Here is a 26,501-nt window from a genome sequence, read left to right as displayed (position 1 = left end):
TAAAGACTTCCACATGTCCTCTAATGGGAAGTTTGCCCTGCTGTCCATTAAAGACGACGCTATAAACATCTTGGATCTATCTCAGGTCAGGCTGTCCACACTCAAGGCAAAGGGTCCAGTCATTAAAGCTTGTTTGGATAAAACTGGATGCTATGTTGCCTACATATTCCACCCCAACAACATGGAGAAAGACTGCGTCTGTTCTCTGCATGCGAGGCTCGTCCTCACAGTCGTACGACTCACAGACGGGGAACAAATAGGAAGTGTGCGTCTGTGTAAGAATCCGTCCACTGTGGTTATGTGCCAGCGGCAGTGTGTGTTTGTGGGCTTTCAGGACGGTTCTGTGGGTGTTTACTCCATATGTGATGTCTTGATGAACAAGGAGGAATCGGTCAGTTGCAAAAACAATGTGAATGGACAAATGAAGCAATGCCCCTTTGACAGGCCACCGTCCAGCTGGTTACACCTAACGGACCCTAATATGAAGTGGTCATAGGACAGTGCACTGTTGATGAACTTTGATTGAAGATCGTGTATTTAAAAAAGTAAATGTGACAGCCTTTGAATAGAATGTAATGTTTATGTGAATAAATATTTGTATTTCAACATGTTTGTATTTGTTCTGCATTAATGGGGATTATATGATTAAGTGTTTTTAAGCTTACACACACACACACACACACACACACAAACACACACACCCAAGTTTTAAGTTTCAGTATCACCTAGACCTTCACAATGAAGTTACACCTCAGTGCACAAAGCATAGATTCATTTCTGTTAAAACAAAACCAGTGGTGCTACAACTACAGCACATAAATGTACAACAAAGTAATCCTGACCCACTCATAATGATTTAATTATATTCCTGTTGTTTACAATTAAAAAACATATTTCATTCATCATTTCCAAAGCTGAAGAAAATACAAGGTAATTTTTAAAGGTTAAATCTTCAAGGTGTTATGTTTTCTCTAAATGTTGGCTATCTCCCTGTGCCAACTTCATGGTAAACTTGTAAATTAGAGTTCTCAGTAACCAAATCGTATTGCTCCATTGCGTGGATGTTTATTGCTTTTGATAAAAACAAAACATTTTTAATACATTTTATGTAGCAACTATGGACATAATTATTAATGCAAATATTAAATTAATGCAACCTATTACTATCATTACAGATCAATAGAATGTCATCAACTCAGAATTTGTGTCGCAATCGTGAGTGAAGCTGATATTTTCCGACAGCACTTGAAGGCAACACTAGCAGAGATAAGTGTCCAGCACAGAGCGCTTTAACATCATTGTAATGTAGTTCAGGCCAGGGCAGGTGTGATCATGGTGCATCTGTTCTGTTGGGGAGACGGCTCCAGTGGACAGTTCGGTGCTCAGGCAGCCCTCAGTCCGGTGACCTGGACCGTTCCCGGGGTCATCACCGACATCTGCTGCGGAGAGCAACACACTTTATTCCTCACCAAGGATAGAGGTGTTTTATCCTGTGGTCTCAACTCTCAGGGACGACTTGGACGAAAGAAAAGTAAAGATGCAAAGACCCCAGGTAAAGTTAAAAATATGGCAAATATTTTTAAAGAGAAAATAAGGGTTGACGTAAAAAATATGAATGTAATTTTTATTTTTGTAGGAGTAAAACACGGATTTAAATAGTCTGTTAGACCCATAAGATAATAATGAAGGTTTTATTCTGTTTACAAAAGGTCAGGCCAACCAGTGAGTGATAATGTCAAGTGAAACTTTTTACTGTTTTTTTCTAATTTAGTTTTATGATTTCAAAGTCTTAAATCGCACAACTGCAAATATTGCGCAGGCTAATTAAATGAGCGAAGTTTCAGTTTCGTTTCGCTCTTCTCATCTGTAGCAACGAAAGTTAACTGCGCTCTATCAAGTGCTGAGTTCAAGTGCAAATGGGAAAGGTGGAACATTAAAGAGAGTTAGCCTTTAACTGTAGGTTGAATAAAGTGATTAGATACGTATTGAAGTTAAGGTTGATATTATACATTTATGAAATTATGAATGGATCCTTACAATGTTATTTTATACAGGCCTACACTACTTCAATTACTTTTACAACTTTAACTGCAGGCCTCTAAGACAGATGATGCAACAGGGTGTGGTGAAACTTATTTTCACAATTTACTTCTTTTTGTATTTTAGTTGGTAACAATTATAGGTCAATTTATTCCAAAATGTCTTTAATACTAGAGCTGCAATTATTTTAAGTTGAGTGGTATTGGAAGAGACGTGTTGAATTTATTTTCCACAAATATAAATAAGCCTATTTAAGGCTGCATAGTACAGCACTGAGTTGAAGCTGTTATTTTTGGATTCCTTGTTTTTCCCCCTGCTGTAAATCCCAGTTGATATTGAACATTTGTGTTTGTTCTTCTCTCTGTCATCCTGAAAAAGGTCGTGTGGAGGGTCTTGGAAATGTAGTGTCGGTGGCTTGTGGTCGGGATCACAGTCTGGCTTTGTGTGTATCTGGACATGTGTTCTGCTGGGGCGCCAAAGAAGACGGGCAGCTTGGCTTACCAAATGAACAGATCATCAGTCATAGACCAAGGTATGATTTCAGTGTCTGTTAAATATAACTATTAATACACTTTCTCTGAAAAGCTTTAAAATGATTTTTATTATTATTTTTCTTTTCACATGTTACTGTCTTATCAGTCGGGTGCCCATACCAATGCCGGTACCAGTGATTCAGGTGGCTTGTGGAAACGTCCACTCTCTGGCTCTGACTAAAGGTATGACAATAAACATGCTGATTAAATCATTGTGTAATTGTAGTGGGATAGTGATAGCTCTTGTTTCATCCTAATACACTAACTATTTAAAAAGCTATTTGTATTTCCCCCGCTCTTTCCAACTTCCCAGGAGGAGATGTCTTCACATGGGGTCGTAACAGCCATGGTCAGCTGGGCCTAGGGAAGGCTGTGTCACTGCAGGTCACACCTCTCTTGGTGACAGCTCTGACTGGAGTAGCAGTGACTCAGATTTCCGCCGGAGCGACCCACTCTTTCTTCCTCACGCTGCCCGGCCTGGTGTACTGCTGTGGGGCCAACAAATCAGGCCAGCTGGGACTCAACAGGGTGGATGAAAAGGGTACCAATTACATTGTATACCATTAACAGAGCAATCTTAAATTCTCCATATGTTTAGTTAACATTCTATCCAGAGAGCCACAATGAAACATCTTCTTGATTTTCAATTCACCACACAGATTCACAGAAGTACTGTTTAGTATGAAATGTAAAATAATTTCGTCAACTATCAGCACAAGTGAAAAATATAAGAAATTGACCAGATTCTTATATTTGTATTCAGTTTGAATTTAGCCTGTCATCGTTGTTTGATAAGAAAGATCACCTTAACGCTGGAAAACAGTTTAAAAATCTTTTCATTGCGTTTTTAAACTTTTTTTTAAATTTTTTTTTTTATCCAGATTGTAAGAACCTCCTGTAATGATTCAGAACAGACATGATTGTTTAGTTTTGTTTATTTGTCTAAGGGGAGTAATCTCTTTTGACATTAGTATGTTGATGTATACTGTAAGAGGCTCATCTCTTCTGTCTCATGTTGAATGTTGTTATCACAGGCAGGTTCAACATCTGTGTGGTACCTGCCCTCAGACCTCTGGATGTCTCCTTTATCAGCTGTGGAGAGGCACACTCTGCTGTGTTAACAAAGGTACAAACTCACCCTATCCTCCCTCTAATATCTGGTTCATATTGTATACATGTATTTCACAAAAAGATAATTACACTTTAAAAATCGATTTTTCCGGACTTGCTTGAATGCTGTGATTGTCTAGGATGGTAAAGTGTTCACCTTTGGAGAAGGAAGCTACGGTCAGCTCGGTCACAACTCCACTGACAATGAAAAGGCACCCAGAGTGGTCGAAGGTCTGGACGAGTCTGCCTCCCAGATTGCATGTGGCAGGTAAGACAAATCAAAACTAGGAGTGTAAAACCTTGAAACTGTTTAATTTAGGGAAGACTGTATACAAAATGACTTGTCCTGTGCCTCGTCTCCTGTTCCTGTCTTCCAGACGTCACACTCTGGTGTTGGGCTCCTCTGGCCAGTTGTGGGCTTTTGGTCATGGGGCAAAAGGTCAAGTTGGGACTGGAGGCACAGAAGATATTCTCACTCCCACTCAAGTACAACTTCCATGGACCAATGACAATGAAGCAGCCAAACTCAAAGGTATACATTGGTTGATATATCGATGTATTATGTCCTTTTTAATAGATTTTTATAGCAGGAAAATGTTGGACCTGTTTTAGATATTATCAGACCTGTAAATATCTCAAGAGATAATTAGGTTTTCATTAAAAGATAATTATGTGCTATTCTTACCTGTGTGGTGGTAGGCATCGTAGAAGACTGAATCACATCCCTGAATATGTTGTCTTTGGTTTATATTTATTTCTCTTGAATCTGAATCTGCAGATCTGAAAATATCGACTGGTTGGAACACAAACTTTGCTTTGTCATCACCCGCACAGGTAATGTCTTCATCTATTAGAACATTTGTTGTTTTTTAGATTAAAAAACAAATAAAAAAAATAATAATTTTTTTCAATTATGATATTTAGATTTTCTTTAGAGTATATCATATGTCTGCCTTTCAGAGCTTGGTCAGAGGACAGATAATAGGACGGCTTGATGAGACAAAACTACAAACATGGTTGTCTGTAAATCCAGGCAACGCAGAGGCAACAAGGTCTTTATGCAACATTATATATTTGTTTGTACAGCTGCACACATTAAACATGACTCTCTTGTGTAACTATGGTTTCCTCTTTCTTTCTTTTTTCAACAGAGAAATATGTTCGGTGTTTTTTACAAGTTCCAGTCTTGTTGCCAGTTTCACAAAGGCAAAGTGAGTCATTTTTCTTCCAGCTGCAGCTGTTTGTGTAAAGATCAGAACATTATTTACTCATCTTGTTATCTTAATATTGTTTTAACACTCTGCTCTGTATCAGTGGGTCTCTCACAAAAGCAGGAGCCCTAACTGTGGACCTTGAGGCAGCCAGCAGAGTTTTTGACCAGCTTCTGGCAGTACCATGGATCAAAAAAACAGTTAAGGAGGGAGATTGTTTTCCACACATAAGACATAATCAGCAGTGATGAATTAAAAAGGCTCTGAACTTCTTTAAAGAAAGGCTTTCGCCACAGATGTACTGTATCTCTTTGTGAACACATCTCTGCTTTATAATCAGTGTCAGGTTAAATAACACGTCATTTCTTTTCAGGTAACCTTAAAGGTCCTGGTTGACTTACTTTTGGCTTCGATGAGAGACATCAAATCTCTGGAGATCTTCATGGTTCTGCTGACGTGTCCTCTTCTCCTAGAGGACTCTTCAGTCATTAACACCGTGGTGCCTTTAGCTATCGTGATTGCAGACCTGAGTGAGAAGAATCGGGAAACACTAAGTAAACTGCTGAACTACTTTATGTTTGTGTCAGATGTGTGTAAAGATTCATGAGTTTACAATCTAGTATTGAAAAATATAATTAAAGGGGAACTGGTAGCGAAGCAGTTAGTGTGCACACCCCATGTACAAACTGCAGTTCTCCAGGCGGGTGGCCCCGGGTCCCACATCTCTCTCTCATTCTGATTTACAACTTTATCCACTGTCCTTTATCTCGACAATAAAGGCACAAAAATCCCCCCCAAAATGTATTTGATATATTATATACGTTATGTAATATATTTTATAAAATCCAACGATTAATGAGTTTTCCTGCAAAAAGAAAAGGTGTAAAGTTTTAACTATAACAAAAAGTTTTTTCATTTCCTTGACTGTGCTCAATATTTCCAACACATTACTACCAAACACATTATTTAAATGCATACTACTGAACCATGATAGGCCGTGAGTTATCAAATCAGATTTTTGCTTCTGAATCAAAATTAAAAGTGGGACACTTGGACTTGATGTTGGGTTATTAAATATTCTGTGTGCTCTTTTGTTTTACAGAGAGCTGGTGGTCTTCCCTGACACCGACCCTTCTAACAAAGCACATCTTGGTGTTCAAAAATGCCCTGGCCTTCATGCTCAAAAACGGCCTTTTGGCAACTCACAACCCAGGAGTGAGATACCTGCTGGAGGCACTCAAGCTGCTCTACAGAGTCAGTGTTATGTTTAAGTGAAGTTGAACCTTTTACCCACACTGTGAATCTAGACCAGTGGCTGAAAAAAAGGAGAGGGTCAAGATTATGTTGGCATTTATTTCTGATTTATGTCTGACATTACTGACTGAAAATAACTATATGTACAGTGTAAGTCTGTTTTCATATGTATGTATTTTATTCACAGGCAAACAAAGCTGGAAAGTCCTACAAAGTCCCACTGAATACCTTTTATGTGGAGGAAATCAATGGTAATGTGCAGCCCTTTGCCGACGTCGCTCTTTGGGTCCAGTTTTGTAGAGTGGAGGTAAAAATGTACTGTATGATGTTGAAAATCGTCTTTGTTCCTGTTATTTCTTCTTATTGCTAAGTGATTTCTTAGTAAATATTTTTGTTACTTTCTTAAAGCCTGATGAGAACACCCCAGCCATTTTCTGCTGCTACCCTTTTGTGTTCACTCTGGCTCACAAAGTGGCGGTCTTTAACATCTGCGCTGCTTTCTTAAAGGTACAGTACGTACTAAAAGACAGTTTGTAACCATTTTCCTGCAGATACACTCTACATCACAGGTGTCAAACTCCAGTCTTGGAGGGCCGGCTTCCTCAGACTTGTAGATGTCTCCCTGCTCTAACACACCTGCTTTAAACCGATGTGTTGTCATCAAGCTCTGCAGAAGCCTGATAACAAGTCACTCATTGGATTCAGCTGCGTCCGAGCAGGGAGACATCTAACAGTCGGAGGAAGCCGGCCCTCCAGGACTGGAGTTTGACATTCCTGCTTACATGAACACTGCAGCATTTATCTGAAACGTGTGTATTATTTCATGCTTAATTAATGTACCTGTGTCTCTGAGTTTCTAAAGAAGGCTTTTCTAATTACAGCAAGGGCATCAAGTATTGCATAACATGGCTAAGACAATACCTGTAGAATTGCCTCAAATTCCCATCGACCTGACAGCAGCCCCGGTCTTCCAGCTCACATTGAGACGCACTCACCTGGTTGAGGACACCTTCAGACACCTCGCTGCAGCGGACCACAGCGCCTTCCAGAAAGAGCTTCTGGTAAATGATCAAACAAAGGGCTTTCTGTCTTAAATGTTCTGAGGCTAGCTTTAGTTTTGATTTCCCTTCATTAAAAAAAAAAAAGATAATAAGAGGTGTTGGGAAGTTTTTAGGCTTAAAAAAAAAAAAAGAATTTAGATGAATGGAAGAAGCTTGAAAATGTGATTGTCATTTTTTGATGCCAAAAAAGGGGTATGTCATGTCTCTTTGTTGATCTTGCTCACAAAATGAACATCAGTGCAGGTGTGCATGGAGATGTTTACACTAAGAGTAATTTGTTTATTTAAAAATGAACTGGAGGGGGTCGCCGGTGGCGCAGCGGCAGTGCGCGCGACCCCACGTATTGAGGCTCAGTCCTCGCGCGCGGGCGGCCCGGGTTCGCGTCCGGCCTGTGGCCCATCTCCCGCATGTCTCTCCCCGCTCTCTCTCCCCCTTTCCGACTCTATCCACTGTCCTCCCTCTACAATAAAGGCAAAAAAGGCCAAAAACAAATCTTAAAAAAAAAAAAAAGAAAAAAAAAAAAGAACTGGAGAAGGGTATTTAAAAAATATATTTTTTTTTATCCTTCCCAGGTGCAGTTTAAGGATGACAGGAAGTTGATGAACGTCAACAAAAGTGACCTCTTCCTGCATGTGTTTGATGAGCTGATTGCCCCAGAGTCTAACATGTTCATGTACAACGAAAGCAAGACTCTGCTCTGGTTTCCATCCCAGGTAATATAAGAGCAGGTGTATATACTTGTATTTACTGAGCCTATGTGTTTATTTAAAATATTTCCTTAACGTGAAAGATTACAGATTACTGCAGATGCTCTATTGTAAACTAGCTGAAGAGTTTAGTTCCTCTCCATTTTAAATCAAAGTCATTGATTGATACTGAATCCTTGTTGTGCTCTGTCTTAAATCAAACAGCCAAAAAAGGACAAAAAGACTTACTTCCTCTTTGGCGTGCTGTGTGGACTGGCTCTCTACAACAACAACATCATCCACCTGCCTTTCCCCCTGGTTCTCTTTAAGAAGCTGCTTGGCTTCAAACCCTCGCTGGATGACATGAAGGAGTTTGACCCTGTGATGGGAGAGTAAGATTAAAAACACACAACACACAGCTTCATCGTTTATACCTTTGTACACAGAGAGCACAGTTCACCCAAGTAATACTCCTTGTGTGTGTAAGCATACCTGGCCAATAACGCTAATTCTAATTTACATTATAGCCTATCGCTGATTTTTGCCTGTGTACTTAACAACAGCTATGGATTCTGTTTGGATTTGAAACTCTTCGTCGTGTCATGCCGAGGTTTTAGTTTAGTTTTTTGATATCTCTTTGTTGTGTCTCCAGGTCGCTGAGGTGCATGCTGGAGGACTACACTCCTGATGTAGTGGAAGGCCTGGACACAACCTTTGCTGTATGTTTATTATGTCACAGAATGACAGCTGGTTTTATTACCTACGGTCGCTATCTGTAACTTAATGACTGTACCTTTAATTCATAACAGGTGATGTGGGATGGTGAGGAAGTTGAGCTTGACCCGACTGATCCTGGAAAACCCGTCACAGCATCAAACAAGTATGTTTACAGAATTGCCATCTCAACTTTTTCTATGATAAAGTATTTAGGGACGAGTGACTCGTGGCTTTTTACTGATCATTTGTTGTAACAGAAAAAACACTTAAAAAAACCCCCCAGAGAAATGTCAACGCTGGCTTAAAGCTCCTTTTTTATGTATTTTTTTTTTTCTAACTAGAAAAGAATTTGCAAACACCTTTGTTGATTATGCCTTCAACAAATCAGTGGAGATGGTGTTTGAAGAGTTCAAGAGAGGCTTTTTAAAAGTGTGCGAGTACGACGTGATGAACTTCTTCCAGTCGGAGGAGCTGCAGGCCGTGATGGTGGGCCAAGAAAACTATGACTGGGATGTATTCAAGCAGGTATGCTAGCAAAAAGCACTTAAACACAGAACTACAAAATGCATTTTACTGTTGTAGTTGGTCAAGTTTAGGTAGTCATAAGTTGTTGTTTTTTCCATTGGTCTCAAACCAACAGAACAAGCTCCTGGAAAGGAGTCTCATAATAAGTCTTAAGAAGTCAAGATGTATGAGAAAAACAGTGGAAGAGAATGTTTTCCAACGATGCATCCAAATATAATTTACATGACTGTTTTTTATAGCAGCACATTCAGCAACTGTACGGCAGCTTTCAGTAACACTTCCTGCTTCCTTATACGGTCTTTGACGTAGCATCCGATGTTTCCACAGCAATGACAAACACATTGGGTCTGTTGCACCGGCATGGTCCTTTATGAACCTTTTAAAATTTCTACTGTTTGTATTTTTACCAAACAGAATGCAATCTACGAAGGAGACTACAGTGCTGACCATCCAAACATCGTTACCTTCTGGGAGGTGTTTGACAAACTGACCGCTGAGGAAAAGAAGAAGTTTCTCTGTAAGTGTTCAACACGACACGACAGAGATTCTTAATCATTGATTTCAATTTAAGATGATCAACACGATCTTTTCTTTGTGTTTCAAGTGTTCCTCACCGGCTGTGACCGCGTGCCCTTTCTGGGGATGGAGAGCATCAGGATGAAAGTAGCTGTCCTTCCTGATTCCAATGAGACACATCTACCCGAGTCCCTCACCTGTCATACTCTGCTACTTCTGCCCATCTACCAGAGGTACCCGGTCGAGGAGACGATGCACAACAAGCTCCTGCAGGCTATTCATCACAACAAAGGCTTCTGGAAAGAAGACACTGCAAAATAAAGTGATGAAAGCTCATTTCATACGATTGCATATTTTAACTGTAGTCTACAACCTACCAAAAGCAACTTTATTTCTCTTTTGAATGCTAAATAAATATAATAGTTATCTATCTATCTATCTATCTATCTATCTATCTATCACTGCAAAGACGTTTATCAGAATCACTTTGTCACATCTTACATTTTTGATAGAAATAAGAAATATTACATCACTGTTTTATCTCTGCTTTAGCCCTTTTTGCTAAGTAAAAGGTCCTTACCCCCATTTTGTAACTCTTTATTTAACTTTCTAAGTATTAAGAACTTTCTATTTCAATAACTAACACTCAAACCTAAGCAGATATTTTCACAGTGTCATAAAGACAATACTTACTTAAAAATTTATTAGACCACCACTTATGTCAGAGCTGCCCTAAATTAACAGCAATGGTTACTACCAAAATCATAGTTCATGTTTCTGCATCAGTATGTAGAAGTTTGGTTTGGTGGCGTGAAAAAAGACTATTTGGTTGTTTCAGTTTTTTATTTGCCAAATAAAAACATTTTTAGTTTTCAACAAGTTTTTGAAAGATTTCTAAAACTTGTGTTTTATTGTCTTTATGACAGGTGGTCTACTAAATTTGTGAAGCACTATATGTCATATGGAATATTGTATACTCTTTGTAACTCAACAAATCTACTCAATAAAAGTGTATCTTTTCTGTTATGGCTGGTTCTTTGTCATTAAAGGTGTTTTCAGACCAAACGCTTCTGGATTTTTAAAGAGAAACAATCCACTGGGGAGTTTCCTCAAAACTACACACCATGGAGATGCTTTTTGTCTGCATTCACACCACCATGGTACCTACTCTGAAGCAGGAGCTTAAAAGGTTGCAGCTTATTGATTCCAGTGTGGAATTAATAAAGAAGGAGGGTTCTCCACCCTGTTACATGTACGTGCTCGTCATGCAATCATTGATAGTTTGATTTGAACGTTTCTCCGAGCTTCCTAGAGGCAGTAGAGAGTCTCTCCTCTCAGAGAAATAAGATTACAATGTAACCCTACATTCCAATATGTTCCTAGAACTATGAAAAAGTGCCTGTGGTCCAAACACGCCCTGTTTATGATTAGGATTAGATAAATCTGATTGTTTATATTTTTTAAAAACACCATCCCCTAAGTTATAGAATGTCCTGCTGGAGGAGATCATGGAAGCCAATATTTAGGGTCCAATATATAATATCACAATATTTAGAATATTTAGGAGTCACTCAAGATACAATGAGCACAATTTCAAAAGTTTATCTTAAAAAGTAAATTTTCATTTTCATCTAAGCTATGGCAGTCAATGGAAAATATAGTATATTTAAATATTAGTTTGTCACTAGAGCAATCAATCAAAAACTGGCACGTTGTTTCGACAAAGTACACAAACTCCCAGGATTTTCCAGTGATAAGTAAACATTTGAAAGTAATTTACAATTCTGCATTTTAGTGCAGTCCTGCCTTTTGTCTGCTTAATGTCATGAAGCCAAATGTTTTGTCATTTATCCAATAGGTCATTGAGATCAGCACTATCCTTAGTCTTGTATTCTGTCCTGCCCGTGCTGTTCTATTTCGTATAGGCTTCGCCCTCTAAGGCTATCGCTATTGGGTTTATCCCTCGCGCGCATGCGCAGCACTGAAGAGTTGTAGTCCACGCCCACCCACGATGTGGGCCCCTCCCACGGTCAACCTGCCGGTATATAACCGGAAGGGACCATGTGTTCTGTTCCCTCTTTTCTTCAGCGAGTAAGTATGCAACAAGCACCTGTAAGAGAAACATAAATTAACCATGTCTACCTCTTCCATCCGTGTGTGTCCAGAGTGTCAGACCGGGTACATCATGCCGGCTGATTCCCACCGTCTCTGTGAGGCCTGCCTTGGGCCGGAGCATGCCAGCCTGGCTTTAACTTCACGGGCAATGGGTAGTAGCTGCCTACGCCTTCCCCGTGATGACCTGCAGCGGAGAGCGGAAGCCCTCGCTGTAGCTGCAGAGCCGGTGTGGCAGGTGGGGGAATGCACAATGGAACGGGAGATAGACATGTTGGACCATGGAGAGGAGTCTGCGGATTCACCGTGCTCCATCCGTGGGTCAGTGTCAGGGTTCCCATCCCTCCCCTCTCCCTGTCGGGAGGGCTGGAGGATGCACCTGACACCGTCGCCGAGTCAGATTGCCCAGGCTTCCCTGGGAATCGGGCTGCGAGCGGCTCCCGGCCCCCGCCGTCGGTGGGGACCGGGAGCCGCTCGGATAGTTCAGAGAGCCGAGTCAGATTGCCCAGGCTCCCCTGGGAATCAGGCTGCGGGCGGCTCTCGGCCCCCGCCGGTGGTGGGGGCTGGGAGCCGCTCTCGGCCCCCGCCGGTGGTGGGGGGTCTGCTTCAGGAGCTGCCGGGTATCATTAGAACGGCTGCAGCTCGACGGGGCCTCACTGTGCCGGTGGCACGTGAGGTGGAGCCGATCGATGAGATGGCGGGGGATTTTCCGCTTCTCCGGCCGGTCCGGCGAGACCCGGTGTGGCCGCGGTTCCCGGCTTTGATCCCCTATCAGGAGGGGGCAGCGGCGGATCCGAGGCTCTTGAGGGCTCCGGTCTCCACCTACACTTCCATCACAAAAGTGGGGGGGGGGGTGGCGGACCGTGGGTTCCCTCCGGTGCCGCCTTTGGAGGCTAACCTGACGGCCGTTTCGGGGTCCGGGCCGGGGGTTCGGGACGGCGTCCTGTCCCTCCTTCGAGCCGGGATCTGTTAACGGCACGCCTGACGGACAGGTCGCACCAGTGTGCCTACCAGGCCTCTGCTGCGGCTTGGCTCATTCCATGTCGAGACTGGCGGTCCAGTCCCACAATGAGCGTACAGCCAGCTCGTTTTTTTGTGCTAAGGAAACCCAGCGGGGCTGTATGAGCCAACTGCGACGTCGGCCGCGAGACACCTGCTATCTCCTCAGTCCTCTTTTCCCCGGAGTGTTCCTCACTCAGTGAGTTCTCCGGCGGACAGGTGGGGGGGGGGGGGGGCATCATGAGCCCACGAGCGCTGGCTCGGCACGTCGTGTGGACTTTTCTCTCCCGTCTCCATCCTGTGTGTGAGCCTCTGCGGGCTGCACGGGAGCTCGCTCCTCATGCAGTGGTCGGGGCGCTGACGTGGCTGATGGACAGGGGGCGGAGCCTCCTCCACATGTACGCCCGCTCTCGGAGCATTACTCCGTGTGGCGGCACGTATGTTCCCTGGACAGCTGGCTGGACAGACTGCTTCAACGGGGTTACACCCTGCAGTTTGCGTCTCCCCCTCCACGATTCAATGCGGTAGTGGAGACGATCATGCCATCCGGGGAGGGACGCCTGGCTCTTCGGTCAGAGCTGCAGGAGCTCTTGACGAAGGGTGCCATCTCCAGAGGGGAGCGAGAGGAGGAGAGCCGGGGTTATTACCCCGCTACTTCTCTCGTGCGGAAGAAGACAGGCGGGATAAGGCCCATCCTCGACCTGTCTTTTTCTAATAAATCAATTGTGGTCAGACCATTTTCATATGTTGACAATCAACATATGGAGTGTGTTCACCAGGACGACTGGTTCACGTCCATCGACCTAAAGGACGCCTACTTCCATGTCCCTATCCTCCCGAAACACAGGCAGCTCCTGCGCTTCGCGTCCGGTTATTTCCTGGCCCCACGCACTTTCTCCAAGTGCATAGAAGCAGCTCTGGCTCCGCTTCACCGGGCAGGGATGAGAGTGTTATCTTGTCTGTACGACCTGTTGTTACAGGCTCGCTCCAGAGAAGAAGTAGCTCTCCAGACGAGGGCGCTCGTGTCGTGCCGACATGTCAGCGCGGCTCTCCCAGCAGAGGATGGAGGCGCTGAGAGGATTATTAAGTCGAGTGAAGCCATGCAGCACGGTGACAGCTCTCACTGTCATGCGGCTGCTGGGCATGATGGCGGCGGCCCATGTCGTTATTCCTCTGGGCCTGCCCCACATGAGACGTCTGCAGCGGTGTTTCTTTGTTAACGCATCGATCCCCGGCTGCAGCGGAAAAACGTCTGCTCCGCGTTCCTTTATCCGCTGGATTGGATTGGCCCACTGGGGGAGTCCCTGCGTGACGTCAGCGGGGATTCCCTTGGGAAGGGCTACGACATAGAAATAGACCTAAAGGACGCATACTTCCATGTCTTCATCCTCCCGAAACACAGGCAGTACCTGTGCTTTGCGTTCGAGGGGACATCGTACCAATACAACCGTCTGCCGTTCGGTTATTCCCTGGCTCCGCGCACTTTCTCCAAGTGCGTAGAAGCAGCTCTGGCTCCGCTTCACCGGGCAGGGATGAGAGTGTTATTTTATCTGGACGACCTGTTGTTACTGGCTCGCTCCAGAGAGGAAGCAGCCCTCCAGATGAGGGCGCTCGTGTCTCATCTATCGAGCTTAGGGTTCATAGTGAACTGGGCGAAAAGCTCCCCCATCCCATCCCGGTCCATAATGTACCTGGGGGTGATGTTGGACTCGGCCGACATGTCAGCGCGGCTCCCTCGGCAGAGGGTTGGAGGCGCTGAGAGGACTATTAAGCCGAGTGAAGCCACACAGCACGGTGACAGATCTAAAAGAACACTGTCATGCGGCTGCTGGGCATGATAGCGGCGGCCCATGTCGTTATTCCTCTGGGCCTGCCCCACATGAGACGTCTGCAGCGGTGTTTCTTTGTTAACGCATAGATCCCCGGCTGCAGCGGAGACGTCTGCTCCGCGTTCCTTTATCCATTGTATTGGACTTGGCCCTGGGAAGGGCTACGTCACGCATCACAAAAGAAAAGAAAAATACAGAGAAAAAGTTTTTTCACAGACGCATCCCTCTGCTAAAAAAATCATCATGTGCTGATCAACACAGACAACAGGGCGTCAGCCCAGCTTCTCGGCATAGCCAGAAAGCTGCTGGTCTGGGCGAGCACACGGTTACTTTCTCTCCGTGCTCTGTATGTCCCCGGCGAACTAAACCGGGGAGCGGACATCATGTCAAGGAAGGGTCCTCGTCCGGGATCTTGGACCCTTCATGCAGACCTGGTTTCCCAGTTATGGGAAAGGTTCGGCAGAGCAGAGGTGGACATGTTCGCAGCACGCGAAAATGCACAGTGCCCCCTTTGGTTCTCCCTGAGCGCAAAGGACGACCCTCCTCTCGGGGTGGACGCCTTTTCGCACCGGCTATGGCCGAGGACGTTCATTTATGCATTTCCCCCTGTCCCGTTGATTTCGAGCTTCCTGGACAGAGTGAGGAAGGAGAAGCTGTGCGCCATCCTGATCGCCCCGCTGCGCGAGCATGCGATGTGGTTCCCGTGTTACGTCAGATGACGTCAGGCGAGCCCTGGGAAATCCCTTGGAGGGGGGATGCCCTCTCGCAGGCAGGGGGCGTGCTCACGAGCCACCCGATCATCGGCCAGCGTCTCTGGGCTTGGCCGCTGAACGGACACATCTGGTAAGTATGGGGCTGGCTCAGGATGTGGTGCGCACTATTCAAGGCGCTCGGGCTGCCTCCACAACGGCATCTTACGCCGCAAAGTGGGCTGCGTTTCAACGCTGGTGTGGAGAGAGAGAACTCTCCGCTACTGCGTGTCCTCTGCCTCAAGTGCTTTCTTTCCTCCAGTTCTTAGTGGACCGAAATCTGGCATTAGCACTATCAAAACATACACGGCTGCAGTTTCATCATGCCACGAAGGTTTTGGTGACCGTTCGGTGTTGGCCATCCGCTGGTGAAGCGGTGTTTAAAAGGGGTACAGAGGCTTCGGCCGGTGGTGCGCAGCCTGGCCCCGCAATGGGATTTGGCACTGGTGCTGCGCGCACTGATTGTGGCGCCGGTTGAGCCTTTGGATCAGATTCCCCTACGTTTTCTGTCGGCTAAAACGGTTTTGCTCTTAGCTCTGACGTCAGCAAAACGTGTCAGTGAGCTGTCAGCTCTCTCTGTGGCTCCGTCCTGCCTCAGGATCCAGGAGGACGGTAGTTCGGCTGTATTACGGCCAAACCCGGCGTTCATGCCAAAAGTCATCACTAGCGAGTTCAAGTCGCGAGTGATCACGCTGGAGGGGTTTTTTCCTCCTCCCCACACATCTGGGGAGCAGGTGACCTCTCACCTACTGTGCCCAGTGCGCGCTCTGGCATGCTATGTTGCGCGCACAGCTGCCATACGCTGTTCCAGCAGCTGTTTGTACACTACAGGGCACATTCTGTGGGACAGCCCCTGTCAACACAGCGGCTGTCACACTGGCTGTGTGACGCCATCACACAGGCTTATATCGCCTCAGGAGCTGAGCCTCCGGTGGGCATTGAGGCGCACTCCACCAGGGGAGTTGCTTCCTCGGCTGCCCTGCACGGGGGCGTGACGGTGGACGACATCTGCACGGCAGCTTCGTGGTCCTCTCCGTGCTCCTTTGTGCGTTTTTATCTACGGGATGCTTCCCGTTTTCTCAATGTCTCACTCAGTGCTCAGCACTCTGTCTGCGTAAGAGTGGGATGTTCCATTTTTTCCCCTGATGCTGTCAGGCGGAAAATGGTTGTTCGGGGTGTTGTTGTGCTTGTGGTACCTTCCGGACCCAGTGTGGCATTGACTACATCCTGCTTCGCCTCTAACCCAATAGCGATAGCCTTAGAGGGCGAAGCCTATACGAAATAGAACGTTAGTTACGTACTGTAACTCCAGATTCTATGAGTATAGGCGCAGCCCTCTAAGCGGTGGGCCCCACTGACTCCGTAACGGCTGAAGAAAAGCCCTTTATTGGGGAACAGAACACATGGTCCCTTCCGGTTATATACCGGCAGGTTGACCGTGGGAGGGGCCCACATCGTGGGTGGGCGTGGACTACAACTCTTCAGTGCTGCGCATGCGCGCGAGGGATAAACCCAATAGCGATAGCCTTAGAGGGCTGCGCCTATACTCATAGAATCTGGAGTTACAGTACGTAACTAACGATTGCCCTCATTGTCTTCACCTGTGTCATTAGTCTCACCTGTGTTTGATTGTCCTTGTGTCTATATTTAGTCTCAGTGGTCCTACACTCCTGTTGTCAGTTCATTGGTTGTATTTCAGTCCATATCAAAGTTTGAGTGTTATTAGCATCTCCTTGCGGCTCCTTGTGTTTTTAACCTTTGATGGTTTTAATTTAGTTTGGACCCGTTTTTAAATTCAGCCTCATTTTTCCTTTTGCATTTAAAAAAGATTATTTTTGCACTTGGGTCCAGTCTCTCTGTTTCATGACAAAAGGATGGTGGCCTGTGTTAATTTATACAGTGCCCTACTTAACCCTAAATTGTTCAATAGTTTTAATTGGCTTGGTCTAAGCGTAGTTTGAACGTTCTGTAGGCCAGTATTTTACTTTTTGTTTTGCAGTTTTCTTCACCCTCCATTAGCCTGAAAGTCTGCTTTTTCCTCCTAAAAAATGGCCCTGATCAATGGCTGTGAAGCAGCTACAATTGATCTTGTTTTATTACTGTGTTGTGTACTATAATAAGTGTTGCTTTTTAAGTGTATCTTATCAATTTAAGACTCTGGCCACACTCTTCCTGTAAGAGGATATCAATGTTTTGTACTACTGTATGATTCCTTTCCCTTTTATAATTTTTATGAATGTCTTGTTCCTGGCTGAACCAGTAGTTAATGAAGTTTAAATAAATCAGTCACATAGAATTAAGTCAGCTTAATTTTATTTCTACATCATTGATCATGTCAATGGCTTGATTCAAATGGTTGTGCTTTCTGTATACTGGAACAGTCACCGCCTGTCATTAAGAAGAAATGTGCCAACTCCAGTATTTCCATTTAAATGAGCACTTTGTCATGACATCCAGAGAAGTTCGTGTTACCTCAACGAACAGAAAACACCCTTACTAATTCTTAACATTGTAGGAAAATGAAGAGCCCCTGAATTTCCAAAATGTCCTGGATAAAGTGAATCTTACCACGTATAGGTTTACAATGGTTACATTTACACATAAAGCCCTCCATGTCAAAAATGTCACAGAGACTAAAAACTTCAGAGCATTTCATTTTTATTCATTCTAACTTTAATTATGAAAAGCAGTAAATAATTTACTAGTTCTTTAAAAAGATATCAAAGTCAACTTGTCAGAGTGAGCTGTACATCTCCGGTTTCTGTTCAAGAGTTTTCAGGCAGCAGAGATCGTACATGTTCTAAAGCACATAGAAAACAGTAAGAGAGAAAAATGAGGTGGTAGCCTACAACACCCACACTTACACACCGGTTTTGCACACCTTGTTTTTTTCAGGTCGGATCATTTTGAAACCTTCTTCTTCTTGTGAAATGGACGGTTTGTGTGAGGCTCGTGTGCTTTTCTTCTGTTCGGCTCAAATCGCTCATGAGATATCAGAAGAGCGACATCTGTAATAATACTTTAGCTTTACACAAACAAACGTTTAAATATTACTATAAAACATCATTAACAAATAATTACAGTGTAGAAAAACAAACTTAAAGCCACTTCATGTTGCTACAAACTTTTAAAGACATCACATAAAAAAATGACAAAAAACATGAAGGCAATACTAACGACACGGGGCTGTGCTGTGAGAGCAAAGGCAGCGCTGCCACTCTCCATCGTCTTTAAGCATGAGATATGTTGTTCCATTCATACAACGAGTAAGTCCACCACCTCTTGCTTCTTGAGCTGTCTGTGTGTGTGTGTGTGTGTGTTTTTCTTTTTTTTTTTTAGTGGGTGAGATGGCAGCCGAGTTCATCTCAGACAAGACAAGGAGTTAGTTGCAGGTTTTATCTGATGAGGTGGTAGGTGAGCCAGTACATGAAGACGGGCTGGGCTGCAGCTATCGACATGGTGAGGTACATCCTCAGCTGGTTCCTGGTTCCTCTCACCAGCCGTCCTTCTGCCGCCGCCTCAGATAACAGCTTCAGACGCAGAGTGCGGATCTGGGGGAAGGCCAAATGAAGATTTTTTTTTGTCAACGAACAGACAAATGCGCATACACCCGCTAATTATTTATGTTTACACTTCCTATCATTTTCATTGCCCACCCAGTGTGAGCCTTTATCTTTACATATGCCGCTCTGTAACCCAGACACAGCTGTCTCACAATGGGTCATGGTTCTCTCACGAGAAGTGCGCAAGTCATTATGGCACTAGATCACTAATGTGTTCAGCTCATGTGAAAAGAAGACAGTTGGCTTGAATTGGTACGGTTTGATGTTATGACCAAGAAGAGAGAGAGAGAGAGAGAGAGAGAGAGAGTGAGTGATCGAGCATGAGGCCAGTCCAGAGGAAATATCTGAGCTTTTCAGTTGACATGGTTGTTTGGCTTCTCAGACTGTCTCTGCCCTCTGCTTGTCATGAAATAAACGTTGTAGTGGTAACAGCACTTGTTGTGTTTTTTACGAAAGTGCAGGGCAAAGAGAGGTATAATGTACAACAATAATTATATCCAACTTCATGGCTTGTAATTTGTCTGATTTGTATCTCACATGCAGGTTTTGTTTGCAAACTACACAAATGTGTTTCTGGCGCCCAGCTCTCAGTAATGTTGCTGTAATTATGCCTAGTAGCTTTTAAGACCTTCAGTGTAGATGACCCGTGACACTGACCAGCCTGGTGGAGCTAAAATTATTCATTTAATTCTAATCGGGGAATCTGTTTATTCTAATCGGTGAATGACATTTTTGAAGATTTTGAAGACGCCGTTACTTACCATAAAGACAAAAATTGCAGCACAACACCACAGTAGAGAGAGATAATATGCTGGCCTCCCAAACAACAGGCCTGCAACCACGCCTATGATCATCCTAAAGACACATTAAGACATACGCTTTAAAAGGTTTGCTTTTAAAAAGAAAACGGTACTCAGCTCGAGTGATTATAGAAACATGCAGACGTTGACACAGGTGGTACATACCCTACATATTTGTAGCCCGAGAAGGCGAGCAGGTCTATGGTGGTGAGGTCTGTGTTAACGGTCACAAGGTAGAGCGACAGCAGGACGGCAAGGACTTCCATGATCAGCCACACCAATGCTGAACTGGCCTGAACTCCCAGCAGCTCCGGGGAAAACCTGCAGCGTGTGCAAGCAAGCAAAAAAAAAAGAAAAAAAAAGTTAAGTCTGTGGTTTTATTTTCTAAAATGTACACACAACAGCTTCTCGTTTACCTTTTATATTATTTCTCTATTTTACACTTCAATGTTTGAGAAGCAGACTCTAGAAGAAATAGAACATGTACTTGTTCTGTGTGCCGAGGGCCAGCCCAGCAACCAGGACGTATGTGATGAAGCTCATGGAGGGAATGTAGAGATCCGGAGCATTCACATCGAAGCGTGGAGCCACAGGAGTGTCCTGCTGATAGCTGACCTCCCAGTTCTACCACACAAACAAGATTACACACTCATTGAATAGATTCCTGGTTGTGTTGAGCTCCATCCACAGATCAGCACCTCCAAAGATAAATACGGTTGAAGAAAAACACTCAAAAGATTGGCAGAGGGTAACAGCACACCCTGTATGATACACGCTGTTTATTCTGGAGAGTAATTTGTGTTTTTAAGAAAATGTGAACTGCAACAGCTTCACACTCAACTAGAAGCATGCGCGTGTCTCAATCTGGAGCACAGAAAGAAACTCGGAGACATCAAGGGAAAACTCATTTCCACAGACACAAGGGAGCCTCTGCATCTTCTAACGTGAAGACAGAACACTTAGCAGCTGTATGAACACTTACCTCATGCATGTAAGGGAAGACTAAAAGGCCGAGCTTCTTCCCCACATACACTGTATCCACAGCAAAGTAATATTTGAGCTTGGAAATTGGGAGGAATCTGTCCAGCTGAAACAGCACAGAAAGAGACACGGGTGAATTGTTGTGTTATCTCTCAACACAGGCGATCGTTCTGCTCTTGATCCGACTGTTTTGGGGGAAGGCTCAAACGTCTTTCGACAGGAATGTCTTTGACTCTTTCTTACATTCTTGTCCACCATTTCCCTCCCCTGGGAAGCCAGCGAGCTGCCGTACGCCATGGCCAGGTTCGACATGGGGTCTGACAGGATGGACTGGCCGGGAAATCCAGCTGCTTGAAGTCCAGCCTGCTGGTTCCTGTTAACAGGAGGTAAAACGTGTAAACATTGAAAGAACATGATGCATGAATGAGTGAATAAAAACAATAACTGAGTCCAATTTATAGCTGAAAGACAACACAATCCTTATCGTTAACTACTTTTTCTTCACTGAAGAACAAAATTGCAATTTTATGAAATGAGCTGTGTGATTAAAAATGATTTCCCTCGATGTAACAGTGCAAGCCAAAGATCACGCATTAGGCAGCTATTGTGAAAAATGTACAAAAAGGTATCCCACCTGTACCCCGTCTGTGTTCCCGGCGCAGCCCTGCTTGTGTCCTCAAACAGCTGGCTGCCTTCTGGACCATCCATGGAGCTATTCCTTTGACGCATATCCGGCTCTGGATGGTAGAGACCGAGGTTAGACGAACACATGCATCACCAAAAGGAGACAAGATGCAAGGCAGCCAGCGTGCCTCCAGACCAGTCGATCAGCAGCTAATCTAAACTTCACACTTCTCCAGGGGATCAACAATAAGGTGTCCTTTAAAAGCATTACCTACCATACTGAAGTGACAAAAAAAGAAATTATGTCCAACCCCTCTGTTTGATACTCTGTGCCAGAGAAGGATCTCTTGACTCTCTTATCTAAGAACAGATGATGCCCTCCTTAAAAAACAAGAACAACCCGTTCACTGTTGACCTTCTGTGTCTTCACTGAGAGTGTAATGACGACTGATGTCATGAGGTGCAAAGTCTGACTGATTCAAATACAAACCAAACCATTCAGCTTACAATCTGTGAGCTTTGTAATGCACGCATTACAAACCCACAAAGTCAAACTAGTATTTCATCTTTGAATGTAACGGACACAGATTATCTACTTAAAGTTTGAATAATTTGACACCCAAATGTTGAACCCCCAAAAACCCTTCTGAGATGTAAGTTTCAAAGTCTGACCCAGATAAACGCTCACAGAGCTACATGCTAAGCTAACAAGTTAAATATTATAAAACAGCTCATCTTGAACGTGCTGAAATATAACAACAAAAAAAACCCTGCGCCTGAGGGGTTTGTACAGGGGACGAGTCTACATTCTGACATGTTGTGTAGCGGTAGTTGTTAGCCTCAAGCGGCTAAAAATAGCAGCGGGTTTAAACTGAGTTTATGTTTCATGTCTGACAGCTAGCAGGATCAAACTGAGCTCATGACGCCGTGTGAATGGACGATTTGATCGACAAACTCACGTACGTAACTTACGCTGTCTGAAGCCACTCTGAGCTGCAGTATAATCCATTTGCACTAACTCGATGGTGGTAAAACAACTGTACTGAGATGCAGCTTCTTCTAGTAAGTTAGCAAGCTACACAGGGAAGTTGGAGTCATTCATAAAATGTACTCGGAAGTAAACCCCTAACCTTCTTCTTCCTCTGGGTTTATTGTTGGTTGACAACCAGCTTGAAGGTGCATTACTGCCATCTACTGGATTGAAGCGTGGAACAAGTTAGGCAATTAAAAAAAAACATTTTTATTCATTTCATTTTATCTTTAACAAGATCAGCAGTATTTTTGTTTTTCTTATTCTTTTCTTTGAATTCTGAGTTGCAACAACTTCAACAGAGAATGCAGCCACTGCCTGTGACCAGAGTCAACACCTCAGAGAGCAAATAAATCCTACTGTTCCTTGTCTATGTCCCAAAAAAAAACTGTTACTGCTTGACTTGAATCTCTTTTCGGGTAAATGTATCTTGTTCTACATTGAACGTTTTACATCCTCGCTGAGCATACACATTTTTTCCTCACATTTCCTTTTGATTTATACTGTGGTCTGGTGTTACCAAGTGCTTTTACTCAAGTTGTGTGTACCGTCCCATGCATTTCTAAATGTGACACTTTATACTTGTGCTCGTCTAATTTCATGGCTTGATAATACACCCCACTGTATTATAGAGGTATTAGGCAGGACAATAATGCTCCCAAACTAGGCCTACTACAACATCAAAAGTTGGCTGATCAGGTAATGTATTAATACACTGAAACACTAATATTTGAATTAATACTGTCAGGGGCCAGTCTACAGTAAACGTTTGTTTCCAACTGATGATCTACTTTAGGAACAGAATGTATTTTGTGTTTTAAAAAAGAGCTGTGGACGTTTATATGAATGGTTTGTTCCCTAAATAGTCAACCACTTCTGTGCTGTGAAGAAGCTGACAAAGAGCAGCATTTGAAAGTAGGTTAGCCCTTTGTGTTTGTGTATCTGTGTGAAGCCTTTGGGTCCTCTTAAGAGAGTGTCTTTGTGTTTTATAGTTACCCCAGAGTGTTTTACAATCTATGTCAAAGAACAGTTTTAGTCAGATGGGAAGTGGATGTGACAAAAAAGCACGCACACACACACACACACACACACACACACACACACACACACACACACACACACACACACACACACACACACACACACACACACACACACACACGATCCAGGCGGTGTACATTACTTTAAAGCTTCAAACTATTGAAAATTGGTAAAGATACATGGAAAAGGAAAATATTTCCCAGTCTATCAGCGCAAATTAGTCCTTTCCTTACCTTTGTCTACAATGTTGTCATCTCTTCTGTCTCACTTTCTGCTGACAGCTGGACTCGAAGGCCCTCTGGGAACATGACCATCGCTCCTGAAATGTCCTACGCCGTGCATAAAAGAGCCACACTGCATGAACGCACAGTCCAAACACATACATGCTCATGTACAGGAACATTAATGTACAGTCCTTTTTCTCTCCCTTCAAAGAACACACACACACACACACACACACACACACACACACACACACACACACACACACAGCAGAATATGGACTATTTTAAGGGGCTTCCTCATGCAGCAGTAATAGTTCCAAAGGCCACAGAGTACAATAGAGGTCTACAGTTAACAGCTTGGTGTGCTGTCACATTAAAGACACAGAAGTGGCTTGCGGTGAATCTGTCTTTGGAAATTATGTTCAACATCTGAGACAAGCTCATTTCACGCAGAGACCTGCTCATGCATTTCTGCCTGGCTGTAACTGAGCAACACAGGCTGTTGTGTGCGGCTAATGTGGCATATTTTTGTGAGTGTTTTTTTTCCCCAATCCACGAGTGCTATTTGTTTTTCCCAACAGGAAAATGCACTTTGTAGACAGCACAGGATCCCTGATTGTGAAGTGACACACATGAACAGAATTACCCAAGAGCGCCTCTCTTGAACGTACGCGAGCTTCAATCTTACAGAGCTACAAAACATCAGCTTTGGTAGCTGGTCAGGTTGGCCAACAAACAATAATTATCCAAATTTAAACTGACCAAGCTCAGTGTCTCTGAAGACTGCAGCATAGTCCAGCCTCATTTTCGAACAGTCCAACAAGCAGTTAAAATAATTGTACTTCTTTTTTTTTTTTACATTTAATAATGCACCTTTCAATCAATCTATCTATCATTATTTGTATAGCACCAATTTATAGTCACTTTTGATCTTGAGAAGCTTTACCTTTGGATTCATGGACTACAGCCAAAAACAATGCAAACGTTCTCCTTAATCAGAAATCTCCTAAAAGTCAGTTAGAATTCTGCTTTTGATTAGTACAATAATTAAGTTATTCAGTTCTATATGGGGCAATATGTAAGGAAATGGAGCTCTGTCTCCAAAACAATGGGGGAAAAAAGCATACATTACCAGAGAACTGAATAGGATTAAGACATCAGAAGAAAAACTGAGTAAATGCAGGATGGCTCCTTATAAGCACTGCATCTTATTGCTAATGTCTCAGTGGTTATAGTGCTTTTAGGAGCTTAGGATAGAGGTGTTGGATCCTAGATAGATCATTCATGGATTTGTCTCAACCTACCCTCTCAATGGGGGCATAGAAAGTCATTTTCTCGATTGATAGCTGTAATTAATGCCTCTATTAAAGAGAGGATGTTCCCCAAAGCTTTGAAAGTCATCTGAAGATGACTGGCTCATAAATCAAGAATTTTAATGTAACAGGTCTATTAGCATAGTAATAGAAATGTTTTAATGAACAGCTTGGAACTCATCTCAACACTGCACTGTATCGTTTGGCTCTTTAGGCAAACTACTCCACCGAAAGTGCAAATGGTGAACTTTAAAACTCAAAAGAGAGAAGTTTTGAAGTTCTGATTTTGGGAATGAAAGACAGTGTTATAACAGGCAACTATGTATGTCTAAACAATTTTTAAATGGTTGTCTAATATAACACTCTGAATTGGATGAATTCCTGTCTTCTTGGCTCATTCAATAGCCTATGGACTCTAATCAAGCTCAATTATTATTCAAGATATCTTGTATTATCCTTGCCACCTATGAATCAATCAAAACTACTTATGGGCTGCTCCTCACCCACTTCTTACACATTCAGTGGGTCAGATGGATCATGTACGTTTAGTAGCTCTTTAACTGACTGTTGAATTTCCCTCGGGATCAATAAAGTATCTATCTATCTATCTATCTATCTAGACTGTAAAGCAGATTCTGAGAAACTAAATGCATTTAAAATCCACAGAACACATTCCAATAAACTGAAATGTAAATAATCAGAAGACCTCTGTACTCTCAGCTAGACATCCTAAATAAGTGTAGGTTTTATGATGCTTCTTTCTAATAACCTGTGTTCTGAATACGTTCCAAAGAAAGTAGGTCACAGGTTTCCTTGCTCATCAGGAGCTATTGACTGCACCTGTGATGTTCTCCCTCACCTGATGGCCGATGACGATCAGCTGGGCTCAGAGGTTTTATAAGGAGGTGGAAGTTTCTCTGCTCAGTTGGTTGTGTTTCTCCAGAAAGTCAACACCATCAGTTGGCTTTCTGTGATTTATTTTTGAATGAAAGTCTTGTTTGTGTGGGGATGTGGGAGGTTTGAAAATATACATTTCTTTCAGTCATTTGTGACTCCAAAAGGGCCGAAAGACCATCTATTACACCCCGAATCATTGACACCCATTTATTTTTGTTTGTATGAGTCTATCATTTTGAAGTCCGTGGGTTGCTTTAGGAAGGCAATGTTCTTCTGCCAACTTTAAGAAATCCAAGGCTCACTTATCTGGAACTGCTTCATAACAATTAAAGTGTTTACTTCATTCCCCAATTTGCAACCCTTGTCATTTACATTTACTAGGGGAATGTAACACCTGTTTGGTATTTATAAGAAATGAACAATTTTTAGAACTCCCCAGAAATGTTTGAGGTGTCCTTATGATGGGTAACACATTATTTCTGTGTATCTAATAAGTATGGGCAAAGTCCTGTTTAAAAAGATCAAAAGCTGTATTCACAAAGCCTCCTAAGTACTAAAGGATTCTCCTTGTGACACAATTCTGAGAATTCAAAGAATTTGCCCTCAAAGTGAAGACGAAGGGTGAATTCGGATTGTCTCTCCTATCTACTTTCACTATCCACTTTACCTTAAACCCATTGAAACGT

At 43.4% G+C, this 26,501-nt stretch overlaps 3 protein-coding genes across 4 annotated transcripts in view; 2 read left to right on the top strand and 1 right to left on the bottom strand.

Moving 5' to 3' along the window:
- The window catches only part of LOC306830001 (NACHT and WD repeat domain-containing protein 2), a gene marked incomplete at its 3' end in the record, with an annotated part of 7,035 nt that extends 5,786 nt beyond the window's left edge, over positions 1–1,249 (top strand). The window contains exon 10 of the mRNA XM_079353218.1: positions 1,243–1,249. Within this exon, the coding sequence (XP_079209344.1) occupies positions 1,243–1,249 (7 nt within the window). The remainder of the gene's footprint in view (positions 1–1,242) is intronic.
- LOC306831017 (putative E3 ubiquitin-protein ligase HERC4) lies at positions 1,081–10,079 on the top strand. The gene is made up of 23 exons (XM_079354834.1): positions 1,081–1,552; positions 2,419–2,572; positions 2,680–2,756; positions 2,887–3,114; positions 3,608–3,699; positions 3,824–3,951; positions 4,061–4,215; positions 4,462–4,517; positions 4,644–4,735; positions 4,835–4,894; positions 4,998–5,094; positions 5,268–5,448; positions 5,997–6,148; positions 6,336–6,455; positions 6,557–6,655; positions 7,030–7,209; positions 7,782–7,922; positions 8,121–8,287; positions 8,548–8,614; positions 8,705–8,775; positions 8,954–9,137; positions 9,552–9,654; positions 9,742–10,079. The coding sequence occupies exons 1-23, from the start codon at positions 1,333–1,335 to the stop codon at positions 9,972–9,974; spliced, it is 3,057 nt and encodes a 1,018-aa protein (XP_079210960.1). The 5' UTR covers positions 1,081–1,332; the 3' UTR covers positions 9,975–10,079.
- Positions 10,080–17,983: 7,904 nt separating this feature from the next.
- yif1b (Yip1 interacting factor homolog B) lies at positions 17,984–22,466 on the bottom strand. Of its 2 annotated transcripts, none has more exons than XM_079354847.1 (8): positions 22,274–22,466; positions 21,321–21,423; positions 20,930–21,059; positions 20,688–20,792; positions 20,193–20,329; positions 19,871–20,026; positions 19,667–19,760; positions 17,984–18,893 (listed from the first exon to the last, which is right to left on the bottom strand). In XM_079354847.1, exons 1-8 carry the CDS (start codon positions 22,317–22,319, stop codon positions 18,738–18,740), a joined length of 927 nt encoding a protein of 308 aa, XP_079210973.1. In that variant the 5' UTR covers positions 22,320–22,466; the 3' UTR covers positions 17,984–18,737. The 2 variants fall into 2 exon arrangements, with proteins under 2 accessions (XP_079210973.1, XP_079210974.1); XM_079354848.1 differs by having other exon boundaries at positions 22,283–22,465.
- Between the last annotated feature and the right edge of the window lie 4,035 nt (positions 22,467–26,501).

The sequence above is a fragment of the Symphodus melops genome (genome assembly GCF_947650265.1).
Source record: "Symphodus melops genome assembly, chromosome: 10".
In the NCBI taxonomy this organism is placed as follows: domain Eukaryota; kingdom Metazoa; phylum Chordata; class Actinopteri; order Labriformes; family Labridae; genus Symphodus; species Symphodus melops.
The sequence above is the reverse complement of the archived record's forward strand: the minus strand, read 5'-3'. Positions and strand labels throughout refer to the sequence as shown.